The 26294-nt window shown below is 52.7% G+C and overlaps 1 protein-coding gene across 5 annotated transcripts in view; it reads left to right on the forward strand.

The window, feature by feature from the left end:
* The window catches only part of LOC144950881 (sodium/potassium/calcium exchanger 1-like), a 54809-nt gene that overhangs the window by 1166 nt on the left and 27349 nt on the right, over positions 1–26294 (forward strand). For 2 of the 5 annotated variants that reach the window (XM_078881047.1, XM_078881050.1), the window contains exons 1-4: positions 5025–5192; positions 7992–8171; positions 8684–9537; positions 24238–24343. In XM_078881047.1, the coding sequence (XP_078737173.1) occupies positions 8006–8171; positions 8684–9537; positions 24238–24343 (1126 nt within the window). In that variant the 5' untranslated portion in view covers positions 5025–5192; positions 7992–8005. Of the gene's footprint in view, positions 1–5024; positions 5193–7991; positions 8172–8683; positions 9538–24237; positions 24344–26294 lie in introns of those variants that run through there. The other 3 variants (XM_078881051.1, XM_078881052.1, XM_078881049.1) reach the window with 3 other exon arrangements.

Below are 26294 nucleotides of genomic sequence, written 5' to 3' on the forward strand. Positions count from 1 at the left end.
GTGGTGGAGGTTGTGGTGGTGGTAGAGGTTGTGGTGGAGGTCGTGAAGGCTGTGGTGTTGGTGGAGGAGGAAGTGGTGGAGGAGGAGGTGGTGGTGGTAGTGGTGGAGGAGGTGGTGGTGATAGTGGTAGAGGAGGAGGGGATAGTGGTGGAGGAGGAGGAGGGGGTAGTGGTGGAGGAGGAGGAGGGGGTAGTGGTGGAGGAGGTGGTGGTGGTGGAGGTTGTGGTGGAGGAGGAGGTGGTGGTAATGGTGCTGGAGGAGGAGGTTGTGGTTGTGGTGGTGTGGGGAGCGGTGGCGCAGTGGTTAGCGCTACGCTGCGCTACTACGAACCCAGCTTGCCGAGTTAATTTCCCGCTCACAGCTAATAACATCGATGGCGAATATCTGAACCAGGTCGGGGCCGCCCCTAGATCGACTCAGCCTCCAACGAGTGTGTAAACATCGCCAGCAGGGAGACAAAGGCGGCCGGGCGAGATGGTGCTGGCCACCCACCCCCTCGTGTGCCTTGCCGGCCTTTATAGGTGCTGCTCGCTAACAGCACTTGCCCCAAAACGTCTGTCAAGGCTACCCGGGGTGGGGGGGTCTTTGTCCTGTGAAGACGATGGCCCTCGTGAATGAAGATGAATCGTAACTTACGATCTCTCTCACGGATCCGCAGATGCTGTGGTAAGAACAATCGTAACTTTAAACCGTGGTTGTGGCTTAACCCAGCCCATCATCATCATTAGTATCATCCACCCGGGGTCGATAAAGCGAGTACCACTCTGGTGGTACTTAATTAGGGCAATTCAAGTGGTTGCTCGGTGCGTTGACTAGCCATCTCCTCCACGCCATAGGAATGTGGAATTTCCACCACTGGAAAGTCCTCGCGGCCCCAGCACCGCCAGCTCCGTCGTCCCGCGTTGTGCCGATGTCGTCCTGCTGCCCGCTCGTGACTCAAACCAACTTTGTCCTCCACGCTGCACGCGCCCGATGATTGTTCAACACGTCCCACGTGACGCGCCCAGCAATTCACGCTGTGTGCGTCACGGAGAACGCGTGAATAGAGAGCACACATCTCCTGTGTCACCTGACCACACGCGTGGGGCAAGTGCTGTTAGCGAGCAGCACCTATGAAGGCCGGCATGGCACACGAGGGGGTGGGTGACCAGCACCACGCCCGACCGCCTTTGTCTCCCCAATGGCGATGTTTACTAAACACCGCACCGGGTACCCATTTGAGGCTGAGTCGACCTATAGGGGAGGCCCAGGATCGGTTCAGATAATCGTCACCGGTGCTGGTGGCCCTGAGCAGGAATCAAACTCGGATTCGCCGAGTTTCTTAACGCAGCGCGCTAACCGCTGCGCCACCGCTCCCCACGTGTACACACACGCGCGCGCACAGAGATGTCAATCGTAATTAGAAGCGGCTGTGTTGAATCAGGCGGCGCTAATTGCTTCGCGCTTCTCGTGGGACGCTTTTATCAAGCATCGGGCGCGTGCAGCGTGTAGCGAGTTTATTTGTATTTCGAATGGGGGAGGGAGCAGTGAAGTGGTGGTGGTGGAGCACAGTGGAGGGGCGCTTTGGAGCAGCCTACTCCATTCACTGGTGGTAACTATATTTACCGAGACCCTGGGCCGAGGAAAGAGTGGGATTAGTGGGGAGCTTAGGTGAGGATAGGCCGAGGAGTTGGGCGGGTACCGGGACGATCCACGGGAAGGAGCAAGTGTCGAAGTGCCGACCTCGGGTGTGATCCTGTGACCCTGTACGGGAGTGTGGTCGTTAATACACTGGCAATAGCCCTTACAGAGAAGACCGTCTCCGTGTGAGTTTACACCTCTACACATGGAAAACTTTGAAACAAGAGCACTTGCCTCGAGTACATTAAAACCATCTCTTTGGTTTAGATATGTGAATGACACTTTGGTTGTATGGCCACATGGAAAGATACACATAACGATTTCCTAAATCATCTCAATGCACAACACGCGGCCATCCAGTTCACCATGGAAATGGGGGTGAATAACACACTCCCGTTCCTAGATATTATGCTTGGACATGGCCTAAATGGTAAAATAACACACAGCGTTTACAGAAAGCGAACGCACACTGATGCCTATCTGAATGCAGATTAACATCATCACCCAGCTCAGAAATCCTCTAATCAAGACGCTCATACATCGGGCTAAAACAGTGTCAGGTGGTGAAAGTCTAGTGAGAGAGATGAAACATGTTAAAGAAGCACTACGACATAATGGCTACAATAATGCTCAAATTAAGAGAGCACTGAATGCCAAATCACGATCGCAAAGCAACACTGCTGAAAGCGATCAGATTGTTAAAACAATTAAAATACCATTTATCTCAGGAGTAACTGACAAATTAGCCCGTGTTTTGCAAAAGCAAAACATTACAGTAAGATTTGGTACAGTACACAAAATTCAACAACTAGTAACGTGCACTAAAGACGAACTACCTAAATTATCAACAGAAGGTGTATATCGGATTAATTGTGTATGTGGCAGATGCTATATTGGACAGACAGGGCGTAACGTTAGTGTAAGACTAAAAGAACACCAGAGAAATATTAAACTATCGCAAACACAACTGTCGGCAGTGGCTGAACATGCTTGCCAACAGGGACACTCAATTGATTTTGACAACGTTGAAGTGTTGTGTAAAACTAGTTACTACTGGCAAAGATTAATAAGAGAATCCATTGAAATTAAGAGAAATAGAAATAACTTTAATCACTCTTACAGCTACAAGTTTAGAGCGGCCTGGAAGCGTATTATTAAATAATAAATATTACAATTCCTTATAGGGGAAACAAATACTCATTAACTGATTACTAACGTAGCATATAATTACAATAACCATCCCCCCCCCTCCCCCCCCCTTCTGATCTCTGCACCTGCTTGGGTATCATAATTGGGTTAAGTTGTTGAATAACACACATTGCAACTAATTACTAATCTACAACTAAGCATAATAATGAACTGATTACTAATCTATTTATAATAACAATAACCTCCCCCCCCCCCTCACCTTTAATTTATGCACTTAAGTGGTTATTGTAAATGGGTTCAGTTATTAAATAATACACATAACTAATTACTAATCTACAACTGATTACTAATCATAACAATTGACTGATTACTAATCTATTATATAATTACACAGCCTCCGCCTCAAATCACTGCCCCTGATTGGGTTAGCTGATGATGACGTCCCCCGCTGCTGCTCTATTTAAGACCGGGAGCAAGTGAGAGCTTCACCATTCTGGCCGATTGCCCCGCGCCGCTGCTTGATGTGACCACCAGCCAAACGGCGGTCTCAGAAGTTGTCAACGTTGTGGGTTCACTCGTCAACACACGCTGTGGGGCTAAAGCAGTGAACTATTCGCCTTTTGTCAACGTGACACTTTTTTGCTGATTGGCCGTGTTGGGTGGTGGAGGGTTACGACACATAACAAAAATAACGCGATCTAAACCCAAAAGCGTTTATCATGAACGAAGCAAAGTGCCGATTAAACCGAGCATCATCATCCTCTTGTTCCCGCTGATCCTAACAATAAGGGAGAGGAGAGCGGGAGAATGGAACCGGAAGTTGGAAGAGCTTCGATGAGATTCGGATGAGGAGAGATAGAGGGGGGGTAGCGGAGGTGAGAGAGAGAGGGGGGGGGGGTAGCGGAGGTGAGAGAGAGAGGGGGGGGTAGCGGAGGAGGAAGAGAGAGGGGGGGGGGGTAGCGGAGGAGGAAGAGAGAGGGGGGGGGGTAGCGGAGGAGGAAGAGAGAGGGGGGGTAGCGGAGGAGAAAGAGAGAGGGGGGGGGGGGTAGCGGAGGAGGAAGAGAGAGGGGGGGGGGTAGCGGAGGAGAAAGAGAGGGGGGGTAGCGGAGGTGAGAGAGAGAGGGGGGGGGTAGCGGAGGTGAGAGAGAGAGGGGGGGGTAGCGGAGGAGGAAGAGAGGGGGGGGGGTAGCGGAGGAGAAAGAGAGAGGGGGGGGGTAGCGGAGGAGGAAGAGAGAGGGGGGGGGTAGCGGAGGAGGAAGAGAGAGGGGGGGGGTAGCGGAGGAGGAAGAGAGAGAGGGGGGGGGGTAGCGGAGCAGAAAGAAAGAGAGGGGGGGGGTAGCGGAGGAGGAAGAGAGAGGGGGGGGGGTAGCGGAGCAGAAAGAAAGAGAGGGGGGGGGGTAGCGGAGGAGGAAGAGAGAAAGGGGGGGGTAGCGGAGCAGAAAGAAAGAGAGGGGGGGGGGTAGCGGAGGAGGAAGAGAGAGAGGGGGGGGTAGCGGAGGAGGAAGAGAGAGGGGGGGGGGGTAGCGGAGGAGGAAGAGAGAGGGGGGGGGTAGCGGAGCAGAAAGAAAGAGAGGGGGGGGGGTAGCGGAGGAGGAAGAGAGAGAGGGGGGGGTAGCGGAGGAGGAAGAGAGAGGGGGGGGGGTAGCGGAGGAGGAAGAGAGAGGGGGGGGGTAGCGGAGGAGGAAGAGAGAGAGGGGGGGTAGCGGAGGAGGAAGAGAGAGGGGGGGGGTAGCGGAGGAGGAAGAGAGGGGGGGGTAGCGGAGGAGGAAGAGAGAGGGGGGGGGTAGCGGAGGAGGAAGAGAGAGGGGGGGGTAGCGGAGGAGGAAGAGAGAGGGGGGGGGGTAGCGGAGGAGGAAGAGAGAGGGGGGGGGTAGCGGAGGAGAAAGAGGGAGGGGGGGGGTAGCGGAGGAGGAAGAGAGAGGGGGGGGTAGCGGAGGAGAAAGAGAGAGGGGGGGGGGTAGCGGAGGAGAAAGAGAGAGGGGGGGGGGTAGCGGAGGAGAAAGAAAGAGAGGGGGGGGGGTAGCGGAGGTGAGATAGAGAGGGGGGGGGGTAGCGGAGCAGAAAGAAAGAGAGGGGGGGGGTAGCGGACGGAAGAGCAGAGAGAGGGAGGTGATAAGGGGGAGAGTGGGAGAGGTAGCGGAGGTGAGATAGAGGGAGGTGATCAGGGAGAGGGGGGGCGGAGCAGAAAGCGAGATGGGGGGAGGTAGGGGAGGAGGAGAGAGAGGGGGGGTGATACGGGGAGAGAGCTAGGAGAGAGGGGGGGGAGGTGGTATAGGAGAGAGCGGGGAGGTGGTTATAGGAGAGAGTGAGTAAGGAGGAGAGGGGAGCGAGGAGCGAGCGAGGATCGAGCGCGCTCTGTCTCCCCGCCAGCGTCTCTCCCCTCGCTCTCCTCCTCTTCCTCGGCGCCGGCGGCGAGGCAACAGGTCGGGCTCGCAACAACAACAACACCACCACCACTGTCGTATTCACAACGGCTCGCAACCACAATCGCTCGCAACAACCTTGCACAACGACACTCACAGACTCGCATCACCACCACAGTCAGTGTCACATTTGACCTTGCACAACCACTGACAGCCGCTCACAACAACAACCAAACCACAACCACCACCACCACTACAATGTTTAATATTGACAACCAAACCACCACCACCACCACAATGTTTAATATTGACAACCAAACCACCACCACCACTACAATGTTTAATATTGACAACCAAACCACCACCACCACAATGTTTAATATTGACAACCAAACCACCACCACCACTACAATGTTTAGTATTGACAACCAAACCACCACCACCACTACAATGTTTAATATTTACAACCAAACCACCACCACCACTACAATGTTTAATATTGACAACCAAACCACCACCACCACTACAATGTTTAATATTGACAACGAAACCACCACCACCACCACTACAATGTTTAATATTGACAACGAAACCACCACCACCACTACAATGTTTAATATTGATAACCAAACCACCACCACCACTACAATGTTTAATATTGACAACCAAACCACCACCACCACTACAATGTTTAATATTGACAACCAAACCACCACCACTACAATGTTTAATATTGACAACCAAACCACCACCACCACCACTATGTTTAATATTGACAACCAAACCACCACCACCACTACAATGTTTAATATTGATAACCAAACCACCACCACCACCACTACAATGTTTAATATTGACAACAAAACCACCACCACCACAATGTTTAATATTGACAACCAAACCACCACCTCCACAATGTTTAATATTGACAACCAAACCACCACCACCACAATGTTTAATATTGACAACCAAACCACCACCACCACAATGTTTAATATTGACAACCAAACCACCACCACCACTACAATGTTTAATATTGACAACCAAACCACCACCACCACTACAATGTTTAATATTGACAACCAAACCACCACCACCACTACAATGTTTAATATTGACAACCAAACCACCACCACCACCACTACAATGTTTAATATTGACAACCAAACCACCACCACCACAATGTTTAATATTGATAACCAAACCACCACCACCACCACTATGTTTAATATTGACAACCAAACCACCACCACCACTACAATGTTTAATATTGACAACCAAACCACCACCACCACTACAATGTTTAATATTGACAACCAAACCACCACCACCACTACAATGTTTAATATTGATAACCAAACCACCACCACCACCACTACAATGTTTAATATTGATAACCAAACCACCACCACCACCACTACAATGTTTAATATTGACAACCAAACCACCACCACCACCACCACAATGTTTAATATTGACAACCAAACCACCACCACCACATTTCTATAATTCTAATTATTTATTTTATTACTATATATTTTTACCTACGTGACTTTACCGAAACAACCTAAGAGTATAAAAAACAAAAACCACTAATGTAGACTGTAGCCTGGTAAAAACAAAAAAAACAGGCTACAGTCTACATTATAGACTGCCAGTACACTCACCCAGCTTAATAACCAGGCTACAGTCTACATTATAGACTGCCAGTACACTCACCCAGCTTAATAACCAGGCTACAGTCTACATTATAGACTGCTAGTACACTCACCCAGCTTAATAACCAGGCTACAGTCTACATTATAGATTGCCAGTACACTCACCCAGCTTAATAACCAGGCTACAGTCTACATTATAGACTGCCAGTACACTCACCCAGCTTAATAACCAGGCTACAGTCTACATTATAGACTGCCAGTACACTCACCCAGCTTGATAACTATTGCTACAGTCTATATTAGACTGCCAGTACACTCACTCCGATTAACCAGGCTACAGTCTACATTAGTGGTTTTTTGTTGTTCATTATTTTAATTGTATTTTGTATTATTATTTTTCTATCTACGTGACTTTACCGAAAGAACCAAAGAATACTTGGACAATTCTCGGTGGCACCGATGTCTGTGGCTGCTTTCTCCCGTTGTTATCGTTGAACCTGCGGGAACCCCTGTTACGACATTTACAACGCTAATTATTCTGAGTGTAGTGAGGTATATTGAGTCCCCATGGCGTCTATCGCCAGCTATTGGAAGAAGGGTGGCACTGCATGTTGGCGTCTCTCTCTGGCACCAGAGTGCGCGTGGCACAGCAGCGAGCCCTAGGGGGGGCGTGCTTCGGGTGACGGCCAGAGAGAGAGAGGGCACGTCAGACAGCAATTGAGGTCATGGCAGTCTGGGTGAACCCGAGAGGGCACGTGACCGGGTAGCGAGGGGGGCCAAGGGTTGGCGTGAGGGACACGTGATGCAGGGCCCAGAACCTTCTAGTAGGATCTAGAAGGGGGTGTGGCCGAGGGCGGAGCCAGGCCACTCTGAGGCATGAAAGTCCCGACATCCGATCGGGGCTGTCTTGTGGAATCAACCAGCCGTGCCAAGTCGTCTCGGTCTTCCATCCTCGGTCTTTGAGCTCGGCATCGTGGGTCAGGCAGTGCGTTGCCGACTGACCCGTTTCTACAGTTACCCCGTTGTGGTGTAGTTAACCGGTGTGAGGTGCGTCGTTACCCTGTTGGGGTCCTGTAATAAAAGTGTTGCTTCCAAATGTCGTGTGCGCCTCTGTAGAACCCACTACATAAGCATTATTAATTATTATAATGGTAAAATTATATAATAATTAATACTTGTTTGTTTTTACTTGTGCGTCCAGGACATTTGGCCATCATGTCTCGACACCACGTGACTCCCCGCACCTCCTGCACCTCATCGCTGCTCGTAGCGTTCCTCGTCGTCGTCATCGTTGTGATGGCCACGGGCACCACCCCGGCCCTCTGCTCCCGGGGGACGCAGCGCGGCCCCCACCTCGGCCTGGGCCTTCACCCCCCGCACGGTGAGAGATCATCATCGTCGTCGTCGTCGTCGCATTGGTCTTCATCCAGCAGTAGATTGACCATGGTTACCGAGACACGGAGAGGAGCACGTGGATTAGAGAATATGCGCAGGGTGGAGACATTATCATCCAGCAGTGGGTATGTCACAACTTCATGATGATGACCAGTAACTTGGGCCTGGCCAGGTGTTTCACCTAGAGTCCTTTACCCGTAAAGACTTGCCCCCACCATAGGAATGTGGAATTTCCACCTCTGGCTGTGCAGCAGGGTTGTCAACAGGATGGAGCGCCAACGCCTCGGCACCCATTCTGAGCAGCAGCAGTCGTAGTTGTAGCAGCGGTAGTAGTAACAGCATGGGCAGTAGTAACAGCAGCAGCAGTAGTAACAGCAGCAGCAGCAGTAGTAACAGTAGGGGTATTGGTGGCAGCAGCAAGGAATGAGTTGGCGACTTTTGTTCATGTTGTTTTCAACTCCGCTCCACCATTGCCCCCCTATCTCTCTCTCTCTGCAGCACCGCCCGGCACTTCGTTCACAACCACAGCAGGAAGTGGCAGCAGCAGCACGAGTGGCAGCCCCGGCAAGAACAGCAGTTGGCACCACCATCCTCTGCTCTCCTCGTCGTCCTCCTCCAACGCAACCTCCTCCACTCCCGCCACGGCGTCCCCGCCCCGCGCCGGCGGCGAGTACCCCCGCGACCTCTTCTCGCTGGCGCAGCGCCGCCGCGGCGCGGCCGTCCTTCACCTGGCCGGCGTGGCGTACACCTTCGTCGCGCTGGCGCTCGTCTGCGACGAGTTCTTCGTGCCCGCCCTGGGCGCCGTCTCGGAGCGGCTTGCGCTCGCCGACGACGTCGCGGGCGCCACCTTCATGGCGGCGGGCGGCTCCGCGCCGGAGCTCTTCACGGCGCTCGTCGGCGTCTTCCTGGCGCGCAGCAACGTCGGCGTGGGCACCGTCGTCGGCTCGGCCGTCTTCAACGTCTTCTTCGTGGTGGGGGTCTGCGCGCTGGCGTCGCGCGCCCCCCTGCGCCTCCGCTGGCGCCCGATGTTCCGCGACGCGGCGTTCTACGCGCTGGCGCTGGCGCTGGCGATCGGCGCGTTCGCCGACGGGCGCGTCGAGTGGTGGGAGAGCGTCCTGCTGCTCGCCAACTACGCCGCCTACGTGGCCTTCGTGGCGCGCGGGGCCTGCGCCGTGGGCTGGCTCCGGCGGCGGCTGCGGTGGGATGGCGGCGGCGACGGTGGTGGCGGTGGCGGCGGTGGCTGCGGTGGCGGCGGTGGTGAGAGCGTGGGGGCTGCAACTACCGCTGCACCTGCACCTGCCACCGCTGCTGCTGTCCAGCCCGTGGTGATGGAGGCGGCCAGGAGGAATGAGGTGAGAACGTGGGGGTTCTCTCGGCGTGCTCCGCTACCCTCCTCCCGATAGCACCAGCATGTATAGAGAGAGGACGGCAGAGCTTAGAGGGTAATCGTTGGTTGCGCAAGCTCGGCACCGCGTGGCTGCTGCTGCTGCTGCGGTTACTGCTGCTGCTGCGGCTGCTGCTGCGGCTATTGCTGCTGCGGCTACTGCTGCTGCGGCTACTGCTGCTGCTCCCTTTCTCCTCGTTGTCGTCTCTGTCGCTCCCCCCCCACCTTTCTCTGTACGAGCGTGATGAGCTGGCGCACCGTGTGATGGCGCCTTACCCAGGACACGCGCGCGCTCCCCCACGTCCGTGCACGCTCACGAACCGGACAAAAAAACGCGTCCGCCTCTCTCCACTCGAGTGGCCGTGGTGACATCACCAGCAATGCTTGCGCCAGGCTAGGTGCACCCTGAGAATACGTGAAGTGTGGAAGGGAGGCTCGCCACTGCGAGTAAGTGGGGTGGAGGTGATGATGGCCACCGCTGTGTCTGTCTGTCTGTCTCTGTCTGTCTCTGTGTGTGGGCGAGCGGTAGTGCAGCGGTTGGGTGCGCTGGCTCTACAAACCTAGTGACCTAGGCTCGATTCCCGCTCGTGGCCAACACCCGTGACGATTATCTGAACCGGTCCTGGGCCTCTCCGAGGTCGACTTGAGCTCAAATAAGTACCTGGTGCGGTGTGTAAAACATCGCCACTAGGGAGACAAAGGCGGCCAGGCGTGGTGTTGGCCACTCATCCCCTCGAGTGCCTTTCATAGCTGCTACTCGCTAAGAGCACTTGCCCCAACAGTCTGTTTGGGCTATATGGGGATCTTTGTGCGCGTGCGCGATCTCAATTGAGTTGTCAGCTGTGCAAGTGGTAAATTCGTGTATTTATCTTTCGGGGCATTTAAGGTGGCAGCAATCTTTAACGTCGTCCCGCTGTGAGCGATGGGAAAGTGGAGCAAGGGGAGAGGGGAGGATTGCAAATGCAAAACAGCAGCAGAGGCGTCCCCCACACCAACAACCACGCGCTACAGTCGACCCCCCCACCCCCACTTGCGACCACTCGCTACAACAACCGCCATTCGCCACTAAGTGCCAGCCTCGGTGCACTTTGAGGTCACGTAAAGTGTCGAACGCTACCCGCTGGCAGGAGGTCACGGGGCAGACCCAGGTGCCACGGGTCGACTGACTGAGATGACTGAAATGACTGGCTGATGCACCACCTGTGCCCCTTACTGTGCCAACTTCCTGTGCTTTAGCCACCCGGCGCTCCGCTTGTTGTTGAGTGCCGCTCCTCCGCCCTCCGTTGTTGTTGGAGGGTCGACTGCCTCCAACTGCCCAGTAGCGTCCTTCACGAGCCTCCTCCACAGAGGCCGATCTTGACACCGCTGGTACCAGTCATCGGCAAGTCCACTCAGCTCCACATCCTCGTGTACCACATCACTTCATTTTTTTCTCTAGCCCGTGCTGCGACCGTTTTGCCCCCTCGATCCGGCTGAAAAAACGCTGTTTAGGCATGCGGTGGCTGGGCATGTGGGCTACATGACCCAGCCAACGCAGCCTTGCCCGCCGGAGGAGCTCACCGATGGGACTTTGTCCAGATCTTTCAAGGATTTGTGAGCAGCTCACACAATCCAGCCTGGTTAAACCCAGGATGGATCGTAGGCAGGCCAGCCTAAATGGTTCTAAATGGTGAAGATGTTCCGTTAGAGGGGTCCACGTTTCGCAAGCGTAGAGAAGGGAGGGAATGACTGTGGCCAAGAAGACCTGAAGCTTCGTGCAGAGCGACAGACCAGGTAGATTCTACACAGTGTTACGCAACTGATGAAAAGATATTGCCACTCGACTGATTCAGAGTGAGACCTCTGCTGTTAAACTGGAGCTGGTCATGATCACACTTCCCAGGTATGGGAAACTCTCCGCTCTCCACAACTGCCCTATCACCAAGTTGGAGTTGTGGTGGTGGCGTGTCATATGGTACAAAATACCCAGGCAGGTGCTTAGTTTTGGTGGGGCTGATGGTAAGGCCCCACCTCTTAGTGGCACGCTCCAGGTTCAGCAGCAGCGCCTCTAACTCCTCCTCTGAGTGAGCAGCAATTACCGGATCGGCATACATAACATGGTTCAGCCTCCCATTGTATTGACACCAGATGGATATTCCTCTGGTACAGCTATTGAAGGCTTCATGAACTACATAGTCGAAATAGATGTTAAATAATGTGGGAGCCAGAGGGCATCCCTGTCGCACCCCAAGGTGGACAGGGAATGGTTCCGACTCTTGGCCACGTAGTTTTACCCGGGCCCGCTCACCATCATGAAGGTCCTTAATGATCGTGAGCAGGGGGTCAGGGACTCCGAAATCATGAAGAACAACCCAGAGCCCAGGCCTACTGATGGTATCATAGGCTTTGACCAGGTCAATAAAGCAGAGATGTAGGTCTTGTTGGAATTCCCTACACCTCTGCTGTAGCAGACGGACAGAAAATATGGCATCTGTGCCCTATCCTGAAATCACAGTGGGGCTCTGCAAGCCTCTCCTCAGCGTGCCTAGCAAGGTGATGTTGAATAATCCTTGCCAGGACCTTTCCCGGCACACTGAGGAGTGAGATGCCCCTGTAGTTGTTAGTCTGTGCGGTCCCCCTTCTTAAAGAGGGGGGGTACCACTAGGGCATCCTTCCAATCCTGCGGAACGCATCCAATGGTCCAGACTGTTATGATGTCATGTAGGGCAGTCTGTGCACAAACACCACCCTCCCTCAGCATTTCGCTTGGGAGATCATTGACCAGTTCCTTTCCTTGCCTCAGGCTCTGGATCGCCTTCAGTGCTTCAGATGGCACCCTCAGCCAGCCACTCACAGGGGGCGACCTCTTCCAATATACGAGGCACTGCAGCCTCGGCAGTGTCATCCCCACTTTGTCCCACGTTGTTTTCCAGGCTGAGGGATTTCCCCTCCCCCAGGACCTCGCAGAAATGCTCAACAAATATTTAAACCTGTTCCTTGGGGTCGGAGATTGCATCACCGTTCTTTCCCCTAATGATGATAGTAGGTGTGGCACTGCGGGTTACTTGTTTGATGGAATTAGGGCGATTTGTGATTGTGGGCCATTGAGCTTCGCACATCTCACCGCCACGCTCCCACGCCCCCTTCATTCTTTTGTTCAGAAGAAGAACCACCCCCTGTTGTTTGGCAGTCTCCTGCCCCGAGTAGAGGACTGTCCACCCCTCATGCTGGCAGGAGCCAGAGGCTATCTACCGGACCTCCTGAATACCACAGAGATCCAGGCGGTACTAGTTCAGCTTACACATGGCCGTCCATAGTGTTTTTGTTGTTGTTTCTGGAGGAGCCCTGAGGGTAAGGATTCTGTCTCCTGGCTCCGCCAAATGGGGTTTGGCCAGGAGACGTCAAAGACGTCTATCCTCCTGGAGCCTCTGGCACAAGCTGAATTAATTTAAATGTATTTTATAATCGTAGTTTAGTGGTAGTTAATTGAAGGTGGAGGGGTTACCAGCCCCTCGCACCCGTTCAGAGCCCCCATCTTACCGCTGTGGTGGTTACCACCATGAAATGAAAGGCCAATCTAAATTGGCCCTCCCCCCACGGCACTGCCCACTACAGGATTGCCGTCTGACACCACGAGGAGGTAGGGGGGTTGTTTTTGCCACACACTCGCCGCCATACACATCCACACACACTCACCGCCACACATACACACACTCATCACCACACACACACACTCGGCGTCACCTTCGCATACATACACACACATACACTCACCACAGCTTCCACATGCAAATCGCGACCCTTCATTAGTGATGCAGAATGCCAAGTGCCGGATTAAAACTCACACGGCCTCCCTTTCAGTCAACCACCCGCACCTCTCGCCCACCCACCCACCCGCACCACGCCACCCGCTCCCCACACAACTCTCGCCCACCCACCCGCACCACCCGCCCACACCCCCACACCACCCGCCCACACCAATCGTTACTAGTTCAGCACTAACTGGTGTGTCGCAGAGTAAACCCACAACACATTACAATTCGAGTACAACGTTTCGCCAGTAATTACACCTAGCCTCATCAGGCAACAGCCAGAGTGGTGGAGAAATCCTCCTGGTTCGATCTTAAATGGAGCGGATCAATGCGGCGTCACTTGTGAGTCAATCAGGTGCGAAGATCAGAGGGGGGGGGGGGTTAATGTGGGCCCATAAACATGGGGGGAGCAAACTCCACGACGCTCAACCACCACCACGGCACTGGGGTTTCCTCACGGAAGAATATTACGCCTCAACCTGGAACAAGAAGTGTGCACACGAAGCTGCTGCGGCTGCTGTGGCTCCACAGCAGCAGCAGCCCCCAGGATCAGTCTCGGGGGCTCGCGGAAGAGCTCCACCACTGCCGTGGCTTCTGGGCCTCGAAAACATCGCTCCCCTTCTTGCTGGAGGGAGTAGCCAGCAAGGCCATCGGGAATCACAAACCCCTCGATGAACAAGGACACGTCCACATACCTGCGCCTACCTTATTACAGACTAATTCAGACCTTATTGGTCAAGGCGTGGCCTTATAAATGTCAACGTTCATCCTACAAAGTCCCATCAGAAGGGAGAGACACAAACTAATACACTTTTTTGTGCCCATATTGAAACGGCTGTACGCCGTATGGACCTGAAAAGTCAATTTCCCTGTTCAGGAATACGGAGTAAACTGTGTGGGTTGACAGGGATGTATCCATGTCGCCACCACCACTGCACAGGTGGCTCAAATGCCAGAGAAAACAGTTCTGGCTAAAAATAAAAAAGTCCGACTGACCACCGAAGCGCGAGGGAGGCCTGGGGGTAAAACGACCAACCCTGCTGCAGAAATCCATCGTTCGTGATCTGACCTACCGAGGGAAGATCCTGAAACCGGATCCGGACACTTCGTGGAAGATGTGGGGACACTTTCTCCAGGAAAGGGAAATGAAGGAGAGTCCATGTATATGCATCGTGAACGGCTGCCCCGATCGGCTCGTTCAACGGCGATCTGAAACAAATCTACGAAGTGACGACTCGTGAAGCAGTCGAATGGAGATATTAAATCTTGGCATCAATTTGCCATCTGTTGCAATCCCCCAAAATGTCACTTGAAAGTATGGAGAGTGGTGGCGCAGCGGTTAGCGCTGCACTGAGCTATGCACCCAGCGATCCCAAGTTCGATTCCTGCTCACGGCCACCAACGCCAGTGACGATTATTCTAAACTGATCTCGGGCTTCCCCTAGTTCGACTTGGCCTCGTAAGTAGCTGATGCAGCGTGTGAAGGTCGCCACGGGGAACATGAAGGCAGCCGTGTGGGGCTGGCCATCAACGCCTCGAGCCGCTACTCGCTAACACCACTTGCCCCAACAGGCTGTTGAAGCTACCTGGGGGGGGGCGAATCTTCTTCTTTGTCTTTGTCTTCATCCCACGAGAAGCTAGCCAGCCCACCTCTCAATGCCTGCTTTGCACACTCTTCTATGAGTAATTGCATAGATGTGCAAATATCCCGCACTGTTTGTACGTGAATATTTATATTTTAATTCTAAGCAGAATTAATTGGGCTGCTTTGTGGGCGAATGAATGTGCGTGTACGGCAAAAGCAAACCCCTACCTCCCTTGTGATGCCTGACGGCAACGTTGTGGTGGACAGGGCCGTGAGGGGAGGGTCTACTTTAGATTGGCCTTTCCCCTCATGGCGTTTCTAACCACCACAGCAGCCAAATGGGGGGCTCTGGATGAGTGCGAGGGGCTAGTAACCCCTCCACCTTCAATTAACTACCACTAAACTATGATTATAAAATGTGTTAAGCTTGTGCCGGAGGCCCTGGGGGGACAGGCGTCTTTGACGTCTCCTGGCCAAATCCTATTTGGCAGAGCCAGGAGACTGAATTCTTACTCTCGGAGCTCCTCCAGAAACAACAAAAAGCCACTACGGATGGCCCTGTGGAATGTTCGAATGCTCACTGCGGAGGAGAGGCTGCCATTCTTCTGTCGGAAGCTTGACCAGTACCATCTGAATCTGTGGTATTCAGGAGGTCCGGTGGACCGGCTCTGGCTCCTGCCACCATGAGGGGTGGACAGTCCTCTACTCGGTAGGACAAAAGAATGAAGGGGGGTGTGGGAAGCTGTAAGCCCCAGGCTACTTTGGGCTCGCCTTCCCATCAACCAGAGGCGAGGAGTGGTGGTCGTGGTTACTTATGCCCCCACCAAAGACGAACATCCGTGGAGGGATGCAGGCAAGGCCGATGAGTCTGATGCCTTCTATAACCTCCTGTCACAAGTGCTCGCTAAAGTGGCCCCTTTGGGATAGAGTCATGTTGTTAGGTGACTTCATTGTCCGAGTTGGTCATGATGCTGGCATCTGGTTTGGAGTGATTGGAAGGCATGGATGCATGCCGGGTCCGAGCAAGAACATCTGCTGGACTACATAGTGATGGAACGTGGATACGGGCCCATGTCTTTGACACCAGGACCTACTGTGGAAATGATCTGTCCACTGACCATCGACTTGTCATCTTTTAAGATGCACCTGCCATTCTTCCACTCAGGTGGTGGGTGTACACCCAAGACCCCATTCAAACCCTTGGTGGCATGGTCTCAGCTAGCTGATGAAAGTTGCAAGCGAGAATTTCATCATTGCTTGTGGCTGGGGTTGGCATCGTCCCCCACTCCTCCTGATGTCGAGGGGGAAATGGGCGAGGGTTGAGGACTGCGGCTCATGCAGCTGGCAATGCCTGCTTTGGGCACATGGTCAAGACCTCATCAGAGACCCTGGCTGACAGAGGAGGTGTTCAGGCTGGCTCAGAAAAAGCGATAGGCCCAATCTCATCGGCTATAGCATCCCACGTCAGAGAATGAGGAGGCTTACCACAGCCTTCGCTCAGAGGTTCAGAGAGCATGAGGCACTGAAAGGATGGTTGGTGGTCGCGGGTTGCTGAGGAGATGGAGTCTGTCTCAATGGTCCGCGATCACAAATCGCTCTTTAATTCCATAAAAAAGTAACCTGCAGCGCCGCACCCATTACCATCATTAGGAGAATTAACGGTGATCCAATCAGACCCTCAGGAACAGGTTTTCAGATTTTCTGAGCATTTCTGTGAGGTCGTGGGGGAGGAGAAATCCCTTAGCCTGGAAAACAACGTGGGACAAAGTGGGGATGACACTGCTGAGGCTGCAGTGCCTCGTATATTGGAAGAAGTCGCCCCCTGTGAGTGGCTGGCTGAGGGTGCCATCTGAAGCACTGAAGGCGATCCAGAGCCTGAGGCAAGGAAAGGAACTGGTCAGAGATGATCTCCCAAGCGAAATGCTGAGGGAGGGTGGTGTTTGTGCACAGACTGCCCTACATGGCATCATAACAGTCTGGACCATTGGATGTGTTCCACAGGATTGGAAGGATGCCCTGGTGGTCCCCCTCTTTAGGAAGGAGGACCGCACAGACTAGCAACTACAGGGGCATCTAACTCCTCAGTGTGCAGGGAATGGGCCTGGCAAGGATTATTCAACATTGCCTTGCCAGGCAGCCAGAGAAGAGGCGTGCAGAGCCCCAATGTGGTTTTAGGAAAGGGCGGTCCTGCACGGATGCCATATTTTCTGTCCATTTTCTACAGCAGAGGTAAGAAATTCCAACAAGACCTACATCTCTGCTTTATTGACCTGGTCAAGGCCTATGATACCATCATTAGGCCTGGACACTCTGGGTTGTTCTTCGTGCTTTCAGAGTCCCTGACCCTCTGCTCACGATCATTAAGGACCTTCATGATGGTGAGTGGGCCCGGGTAAAACTACGTGGTCGGGAGTCGAGCCATTTCCTGTTCACTTGGGGTGCGACAGGGATGTCCTCAGGCTCCCACATTATTTAACATCTATTTCGACTACGTAGTTCGTGAAGCCTTCAATAGCTGTACCGGAGGAATTTCCATCTGTTACAGATACAATGAGGCTGATCGATGCCCGGGTGCGGTAAAGGGATGGCTCCCTATTGCTCAACCATGTTATGTATGCCGATGATATGGTAATTGCTGCTCACTCAGAGGAGGAGTTGGAGGTGCTGCTGCTGAATCTGGAGCTTGCCACTAAGAGGGTGGGGCTTTACCATCAGCCCCACCAAAACTAAGCACCTGCCTAGGTATTTTGTACCATCGGACACTCCACCCACACAACTCCCAATTGGTGTTAGGCAGTTGTGGAGAGAGTGCAGAGTTTTCCATACCTGGGCAGTGTGCTCATGACTGGCTCCGGATTCACAGAGGTCTCACTCTGAATCGGTCGAGCAGCATTATCTTTTCATCGGTTGCATAATGCTGTGTGGAAGCTACCTGTTCTGTCACTCCGCACGAAGCTTCTCAAGTCTTCTCGGCCACAGACATTTCCCCCTCTACGCTTGCGAAACGTGGACCCCCCTAATGGAACATCTTCACTGGTTAGAAACATTTAGGCTGGCCTGCCTACGATCCATCCTGGGTTTAACCAGGCTGGATTGTGTGAGGAGCTCACAAAACCTTGCATGCCTAAACAGCTTTTGTTCGGCCGGATCGAACGGGCGCGGCACGGGCTAGAGAAGAGATGCAGTGATGTGCTACAGGAGGACGTGGTGCTGAGTGGACTTGCCAATGACTGGTACCAGCGGTGTCAAGATGGGCCTCTGTGGGGGAGGCTCGTGAAGGATGCTGCTACTGGGCAGTTGGGAGCAGTCGCCCTCCAACAACAGAGGGGGGAAGAGCGAAGCTCACATCAACGAGCGGAGCGCCGGGTGGCTAAAGCACAGCAAGTTGGCACAGTAGGGGGCACAGGTGGTGCATCAGCCAGTCGTCTCAGTCGACCTCTGGCATCTGGGTCTGCCCTGTGACCTCCTGCAAGCGAGCGTTCGACACTTCACGTAGCCTCAACGTGCACATAGCCTGGCACAAGCGTCCTGGTGACGTCACCCCCACTTAGTGGCGAATGGTGGTTGTGTGTCTTCGCTTACAGCACTTTCCCCAAAAAGTCTGGTCAGGCAATACGGGCGATCTTTGTTCTTCCTGTCAAATGAGTACCTGGTTGCGGTGTGTAGTAAAACAATGTCACTGGGGAGACAAAGACGGCCGGGGAAGTTTAATACGGCGTAGGCAACCAATGTATATTATAACTCGCCATAGACATTTCCAGGTCGGCTCTGTGGAAGTAGTAATGTTTTGTGTCGTACACCCTTCCTCTACCTGACACAACCCAGTTTATAAAGCTGTCACGTGGTGAACAAACGTGGCCAATGTCTTGGCGTGCTGTGTAGCAGCAGCATCACACCAGGGTGCGTTACTCACGCCGTGATAAATTGGCCACGTGTTTAATCATCGCGTGACGTCATCAATTGGGCTGTGGGGGTGGAGGGGTATACGACAACGGTTTTACTCACACGGGCCATCTGACCCAAAGCAAATAAGTATAACCCGTAAAAACAAAGTTTTTCACTATAAATCCTTTATATGCGTGGCAGCGAACTTAATATAAAGGATTTAAAAATATATTCGCCTGTGGAGGACGCGGGGATCGATCCCGCGACCTTTGGCATGGGAAGCGAGGGCGCTACCAACTGCGCTACTCCGCCACGGCCTGTGGAGGGGTTACGCTCTGGGTTCTTATACTGTGACGTTCAGCCAAAGCGATGAATGAGTTCTATTTGAATATATATAAAATATTTTTTTTTTGCCTAAAAAGTGTCAAATTTTGGGAATTTTTTTTTCACGAACATTAATTGTTTGGCACAACGAGTCTGTGTGGAAAATGTCAGCTCGATTGGATCACGGGAAGTGGGTTAAAAAACGAGCGAAAGATTTGCACGGTCCTAAGAAAGCAAGCAAGCACGCAAGCAAGCACGCAAGCAAGCAAGCAAGCGAACTTAATATAAAGGATTTAAAAATATATTCGCCTGTGGAGGACGCGGGGATCGATCCCGCGACCTTTGGCATGGGAAGCGAGGGCGCTACCAACTGCGCTACTCCGCCACGGCCTGTGGAGGGGTTATGCTCTGGGCTCTTACACTCTGACGTACAGCCAAAGCCATGAATGCGTTCTATTTGAATATATGTAAAATACTTTTTTTTGCCTAAAAAGTGTCAAATTTTGTGAAATTTTTTTCACGAACAATAATTGTCTGGCACAACGAGTCTGTGTGGAAAATGTCAGCTCGATTGGATCACGGGAAGTGGGTTAAAAAACGACCCAAATATTTGCACGGTCCTAAGCAAGCAAGCAAGCACGCGAACTTAATATAAAGGATTTAATAAAAATAAATCGCTGCTGAATGGTTTGGGAACGAGGCGGGCGAAGCAAGGGGGGAGGCTTTCTTGATGGACTGGTGTTGGGGACGGCTTGGAGTTGAAAATAAAGATAATTATTACATTCATATTTATAAGCACCTTCTTTGATCCAAGGTGCTTAACATAATAAAACATCGGTACGTCTGAACAAGGGCAGTATTTGAATGGCAGGGACATGCAAGGCGTGATGATTGAGTGACATAATAGTGCTGGGGGGGGGGGGGCGGTCACGAAAGGGGGAGTGGAGGGAAGAGGAAGGGAATGGGCGGTAGAGAAGAGGTGAGGCTTGAGAGGAACGGAAGGAGGTTTAAGCGCCCCCCCCCCCCCCCTTTATGTACAGGGATAGCATTGAGGATATGGTGCAGTGTTGGGTCTATGGGTAGTGTTGGGTCTGGTGCAGTGTCGAGTCTATGGTGCAGTGTCGAGTCTATGGTGCAGTGTTGGGTCTATGGGTAGTGTTGGGTCTATGGTGCAGTGTCGAGTCTATGGTGCAGTGTTGAGTCTATGGTGCAATGTCGAGTCTATGGTGCAGTGTTGAGTCTATGGTGCAGTGTTGGGTCTATGGTGCAGTATCGAGTCTATGGTGCAGTGTCGGGTCTATGGTGCAGTGTCGAGTCTATGGTGCAGTGTTGGGTCTATGGTGCAGTGTTTGGTCTATGGTGCAGTGTCGAGTCTATGGTGCAGTGTTGGGTCTATGGTGCAGTGTTGAGTCTATGGGCAGTGTTGAGTCTATGGGTAGTGTTGAGTCTATGGTGCAGTGTTGGGTCTATGGGTAGTGTTTGGTCTATGGTGCAGTGTCGAGTCTATGGTGCAGTGTTGGGTCTATGGTGCAGTGTTGCTCAATGTAAGGGAAGCCGATTCCAGTGGAGGGATGTAACCAGAGATGGGCCGTGCCGGCCATCATTGGCACCGCCGCTGCTAATCAATAACAACACTTGTCCCAACAGTCTGCTAAAGGCTACACGGGGGTGATTTAGCTTTGTATCCCCGCAAAGAGTAGGAGGGAATTAGGATGTATGCGCCACATCGCGATCTGACAAGCGCATGAGATGACCACTTGGCATCGACCCACCGTGTGATTCTGTATCGACCCAGACACGCACAGCGTGTTTCCACTGTCACGTGGGACGACCGTTCTCTCGGATGAGACCTTCCGCATTGGATGAAGCGTTGCGCTTCACGAGGATTATCTGTCCGCCTCCGATGCGACGACTCCTGCCATGCTTACTCTGTGCCGGATGACGCTCGTGCGGGGCTTGTAGCATGATGTTGTTATAAAGGGGCCCTAAATAAACAACGCATTCATATTAAAAAAACGCTTTTTTACTTTCATAGTAAAGTAAATGTGTTTTTTCATTTGCTACACAGTTGGGTAATACAACAAATTGCTAACCTTAAACACCCAGTCGTTCATAAAAGTTTAAGGTAGTAGAGTACTATTGTAAGTGCAGAATCACTAAACCGGAATTGATGGCTTGAAAGCATTTAGCGTGGGGCCCTTGAAAGTGCGGGTAGTAGCTACTACATGTGTAGTAGCTACTGCTGCACCTACTAATCCTGCTGCTACTACTGCTGCTACTCCTGTTATTTCTGCTGCGACGACTTCTGCTGCTGCTGTTGCTGCTGCTACTACTCATGCTGCTGCCTGCGTGTCGAGGCGGTGTTGTGATTTCAGTGGCCGCGTCCTGGCCCCTTTTGGTGCACAAACGAAGCCGTAGCAGCAACCGTGCTAACCTGCGATTAGCATGGTTGGCTACGTATGGTGCGAAAGAAGTTCAACGTACATTACATAAATACGATGGACAGAGGGAGAGCTAGAGAAAGGGAGCAAGAGATGAAGAGAGAGAGAGAGATGGAGGGAAAGAAAGACAAAGGGAGAGGAAGAAATGGAGAGAGGCACAAAAATACAATTAAAGGGAGATGGAGGGAGAGAAAATGAGAGGGAGAACGATCGAGAGAGAGTGAGAGAGAGAAAATGTGAAATTGGGAGATCTCAACACAATGTGGAATGTGAAAAAAGTGGGTTTTTTCCAATTATTTTTGCAGCCAAAGACATTTATTATTATAATGATATATTTAATCTGATTTCAAATGTCCCGAGCAGGAGTTACTCAGTGTGCAGGTGCAAATTTACATTTGCATCTTAATTTCCAGAGTCGGCAGAGGTGTGAATTAGAATGCGGACTGAGTTATGTTTGAAATGCATGGGAGAAGGCCGATGGTGTTTAACACTCGCCCATAGGGTGGTGGTGGTTATAGAGGTCACATAGGTGGTGATGGTGGTGTTGGTGCTGCTGGAGGTGGTGGAGGTGGTGTTGGTGCTGCTGGTGGAGGTGGTGATGGTGGTGTTGGTGCTGCTGGAGGTAGTGCTGGTGGAGGTGGTGCGCGCTGGTGGAAGTGGTGGTAGTGGAGGAGGTGCTGGAGGTGGTGGAGGTGGTGGGCAGCAGCAGTGTAACGGTGAGGTCGCTGCACTCCAAACCCAGCGACCGGAGTTCAATTTCCGATTTATCTGAAGCGGTCTTGGGCCTCCCCGAGGTCGGCTCGGCCTCATGACTACCTGGAGTGGTGCGTAAACACCGCACCGCTAGGGAGACAAAGGTGGTCGTGTGCCATGCCGGCCTTCGTAGGTGCTACCCACTAACAGCACTTGCCCCAAGTCTGTTGGAGGCGATATGGGGAATATTTTTTCATTGTAGATGGCGTGTGGTTTGTGTGTGAGAGAGGGTCTGTCAACCCCTCCAACTGAACACTTGGGTGATACCAAGAGGCAAAGTAGAGGCCTGGGGTGGATAGGCGTCTGACATTTTCCGCATGAACCATCGTCACGCGAACTCCGCTCATCCTCGTAGCAGCGGCAGCAGCAGCGGCGGCTTTCGGCTGCTGGCCATCGAACAAAGATGGCGGTCACCGCATCATCGCCCGGCGATTTCAGAGGCGCTTCTGCGGCCGTCTGGAACGCTCTTCCTTCCGATATGAGGAAGCCACTGAGCTATGCAATTTTAAATCTATAGTGAAAACTAATTTCTGTAGAACTACTTTTTTGTGTTTAGTTTGTCTTTATCCCGAACCTCCAATTAGTGTGGTTGGCTACGTGCGGTGCGACAGAAGTTCAACACGCATGCGTATTGCGGCCATCGAAGGCTCGTTGCTGGCAGTAGGATGTCACGGTAAAGACCCAGGTGCTATGGGTTGACTGGCAGATGCGTCGCCTCTGCACGGTGCCAATTCATCCACTCGCACAAAAACAGATCCCCGGTATAGCCTTGGCAGACTGTTGGGGCAAGTGCTGTTAGCGAGCACCGATGAAGGCCAGCACAGCACACGAGGGGGTGGGTAGCCAGCACCACGCCCGGCCGCCTTTGTCTCTCCAGTGGCGATGTTTACACCGCGCCAGGTACTCATTTGAGGCCGAGTCGACCTAGGGGAGTCCCAGGACCGGTTCAGATAATTGTCACTTATGTTGGCATTGAGAGGAAGTCGATCTCGGGTCTCCGGGTTCGTAGCGTGGCGTGCTAACCGCTATGCTACCGCTCCCCACACAACAACCGCCATTTTCCACCAAGTGGTGATGACGTCACCACGGTGCTTGTGCCAGGCTACGTGCATGTTAAGGCCATGTGAAGTATCGAACGCACGCCGGCAGGAGGTCACGGGATAGACCCAGGTGCCATGGGTCGACTGACTGAGATGACTGGTCGATGCACCAGCAGGGCTTCTTACTGTACCAACTTGCTGTGTTTTAGCCGGCCAGCGCTCCGCTCGTCGTTGTGAGCGTCGCTCCTCCGCCCCCCGTTGTTGCTGGAGGGCGACTGCCTCCAACTGCCCAGTAGCTGCGTCCTTCACGAGCCACCTCCACGAGCCCAATATTGACAAGTCCACTCAGCTCCACGTCCTCTTGTATCACGTCACTCCATCTCTTCTCCAGACCGTGCCGCATCAGTTTAGCCTCCTCTATCTCGTCGAACAGAAGCTGTTTAGGCATGCGGTGACGAGGCATGCAAGCTACATGACCCAGCCACACTCACTCACTGACTCGCACTCGCTCACGCGGCCGATGTGGCGGTGCCCCTATGCCCCCTAATTGGGCCGTGCCGGCCGTGGTTCACATTCACCGGCACTGACGGAGACCGCGGCGGCGATTATGCCCCTGGAACGCGCGACACGCGTGGCCACCTGGCGTGCCGGGGGGCGTCCCCTCAATCCCCGCCCCGGGAGACGGGGGACGCTGCCCCCCATCATCCCAGGAGTGGAGTGACCATGGCTGATGATGACCGTGGTGGTGGTCTTCATAGGGAGGTGCTACTCGCTAACAGCACTTGCCCCAACAGTCTGTTCAGGGGATCTTTGTCTTTGGTGTTGCCCCCCTCTGCCCCTCCCCGCTAGAAGTGGCGGCTGCAGCGCGGGGGCAGCACGGCCTCCCTGCGCAGCAGCACCATGAGGAGCAGCCTCTTCCAGCTGATGATCCACACCCTCGACCCCCTCGGAGATGGTACAGGCCCCCTGCCCCCCCTCACCCCCCTCCATCTCTTCCCCCTCTCACCCTCTCCTCCGTTTTGTTTCATCTAGACCTCGACACTGCCACCCTGCCCATAAACTCAGCACTGTGCCCCCATCGTGCCATAACTCACCTGTGTGATCATTGCTTTCATTCCACATCTGTCCATTCGTCTCCAGCACAGTTAACCCATCCCCCACACCCACGTGCCCCAGTGTATCGTAGTGGTAGTGTATCGTGGTAGTAGTGTCTAGCCATGTGTATCTATCGTATGTTGAACTTCTTTGGTGTTGTCCATAGCGAACCGTGCTAATCGGAGGTGCCGGGGGGTGGGGGGCAAGAAAAACGGACGTATCACAAAAAGCAGCTCCTCAAGAAATCAGCTGGTCTCTCCAAAGTGATTCTTAGCCTGCGGTGCGAGATGATGCCCTTTCCGGGTGCGAGATGTGGCCAGATTTTTCTAGAAGGTAAATCGTGGAAACGCAAACTAAGCACGGGCACGTCAGTTAAACTTCTTTGTTTCATTAAAGCCCTGTCTTTATTAACATTGTTTTTTACGATTGAGAAGTAAAAGGGTGCAAGGCTGCAGCAAAGGTTAAGAATCGCCGATCCAAATGATGATTTAAGAGTACATCAAAGCTGCCGGTGGCTTCCTAATATCGGAAGTGGCGTTCCAGACGGCCGCAGAAGCGCGTCTGGAAGCGCCGCACGACGCCGCCTTTGTTCGACCGCCGCGAGGACGAGCGGAGGGGGGGAGTGTCGTATGAGGACGATGGCTCCGAGCTCCTTGGCCGAGATGGGCGGCGAGGCGGTATTGTGGTGACGAGCGAAATGCTCGTCAGCGGTATGCGTCGGGAGAGCGAAAAAAAATTCCGAAATGAAGAAAGAGAAATTATCTTTGAGAGACGTGTCGAGGTTTACAAAAATCACCAAACCCCCCCCCCAACCCCGGTTCCTTTTGCGAGAGTCATGGCAGAGTGACGCGGTGGGAGTTATTTTTGGGAAGCCGCCGCTGACCTTTTCCGAGACGCGGCGTTGCAGTGAAGCGCCTCGCACATGTCGATAATCCCCAGCGGAGGCGTCACTTCAGCTCCCATCTCCCTCCACCTCTCCTCCCTCCCCTCTCTCCCTATCTTCCACTCTCTCTCCCCTTCTAACCCTCCCTCTTCTCCTCTCTTTCTCCCATTCTATCCCTCCTCTCTCCCTCCCCCTCTCTTTTTTTTTAATAAAACAACCTTTCTTAAAAAAAATCCATAAATCAAGAAAGGTATTCAAATCGCTCAAATAAATAAAAGTAGAATAATTTCTGCAAGCTTGACGCACTCCTTTTGAAAACATACATTAAAAAGAAACGATAATTTTCGCGTTAATGTTATTCCTTTTTAAGTTATTTCTTTATTATATATTTTTATTATTTCCCTTCTATGTGACTTTACCGAAAGAACCAAGAATATGAATCCCTGCAGTCATGAAAGCTTTAAATAAAAATGTATTCCTTTATTGTTTTGACCGTCCGTCTGCAACTCCTCTGGGCAACCTTCACTCCAGCAACCGATTTATGAATGTGGATGTTAGAGGGGATTACGTGAAGATGAGAGGATCGCGAAGATGAGAGCATGACAAAGGAGATGAGGGAGATGGTGAGAGTTGAGATAAAAACTTCGTTGATGCAGAATTATGGGGGGGGGGGGGGGGTGAGGGGAAGAGTGGACAAGGTGGAACATGAACTAGTTTGACAATTTTAAAGGCGATGGTAGGTAAAGGGAGAATGAGGCGAGGATGAGGGGATGGGACATGACGTGGAGGAATGAGGGCGAAGTCTTCACTTGTCAACAGCGATGACTCCCTCTTGAATTTCGTTTAATTCTCCTCTAGATGTGACTGTCGGCCTCCAGCACGAAGATCTTGCAGTCGTTTCCATTCATCTGCCGCGGTAAATTTTTTG

The sequence above is a fragment of the Lampetra fluviatilis genome, chromosome 59, assembly GCF_964198595.1.
Source record: "Lampetra fluviatilis chromosome 59, kcLamFluv1.1, whole genome shotgun sequence".
NCBI classification, from domain to species: Eukaryota; Metazoa; Chordata; class Hyperoartia; order Petromyzontiformes; family Petromyzontidae; genus Lampetra; species Lampetra fluviatilis.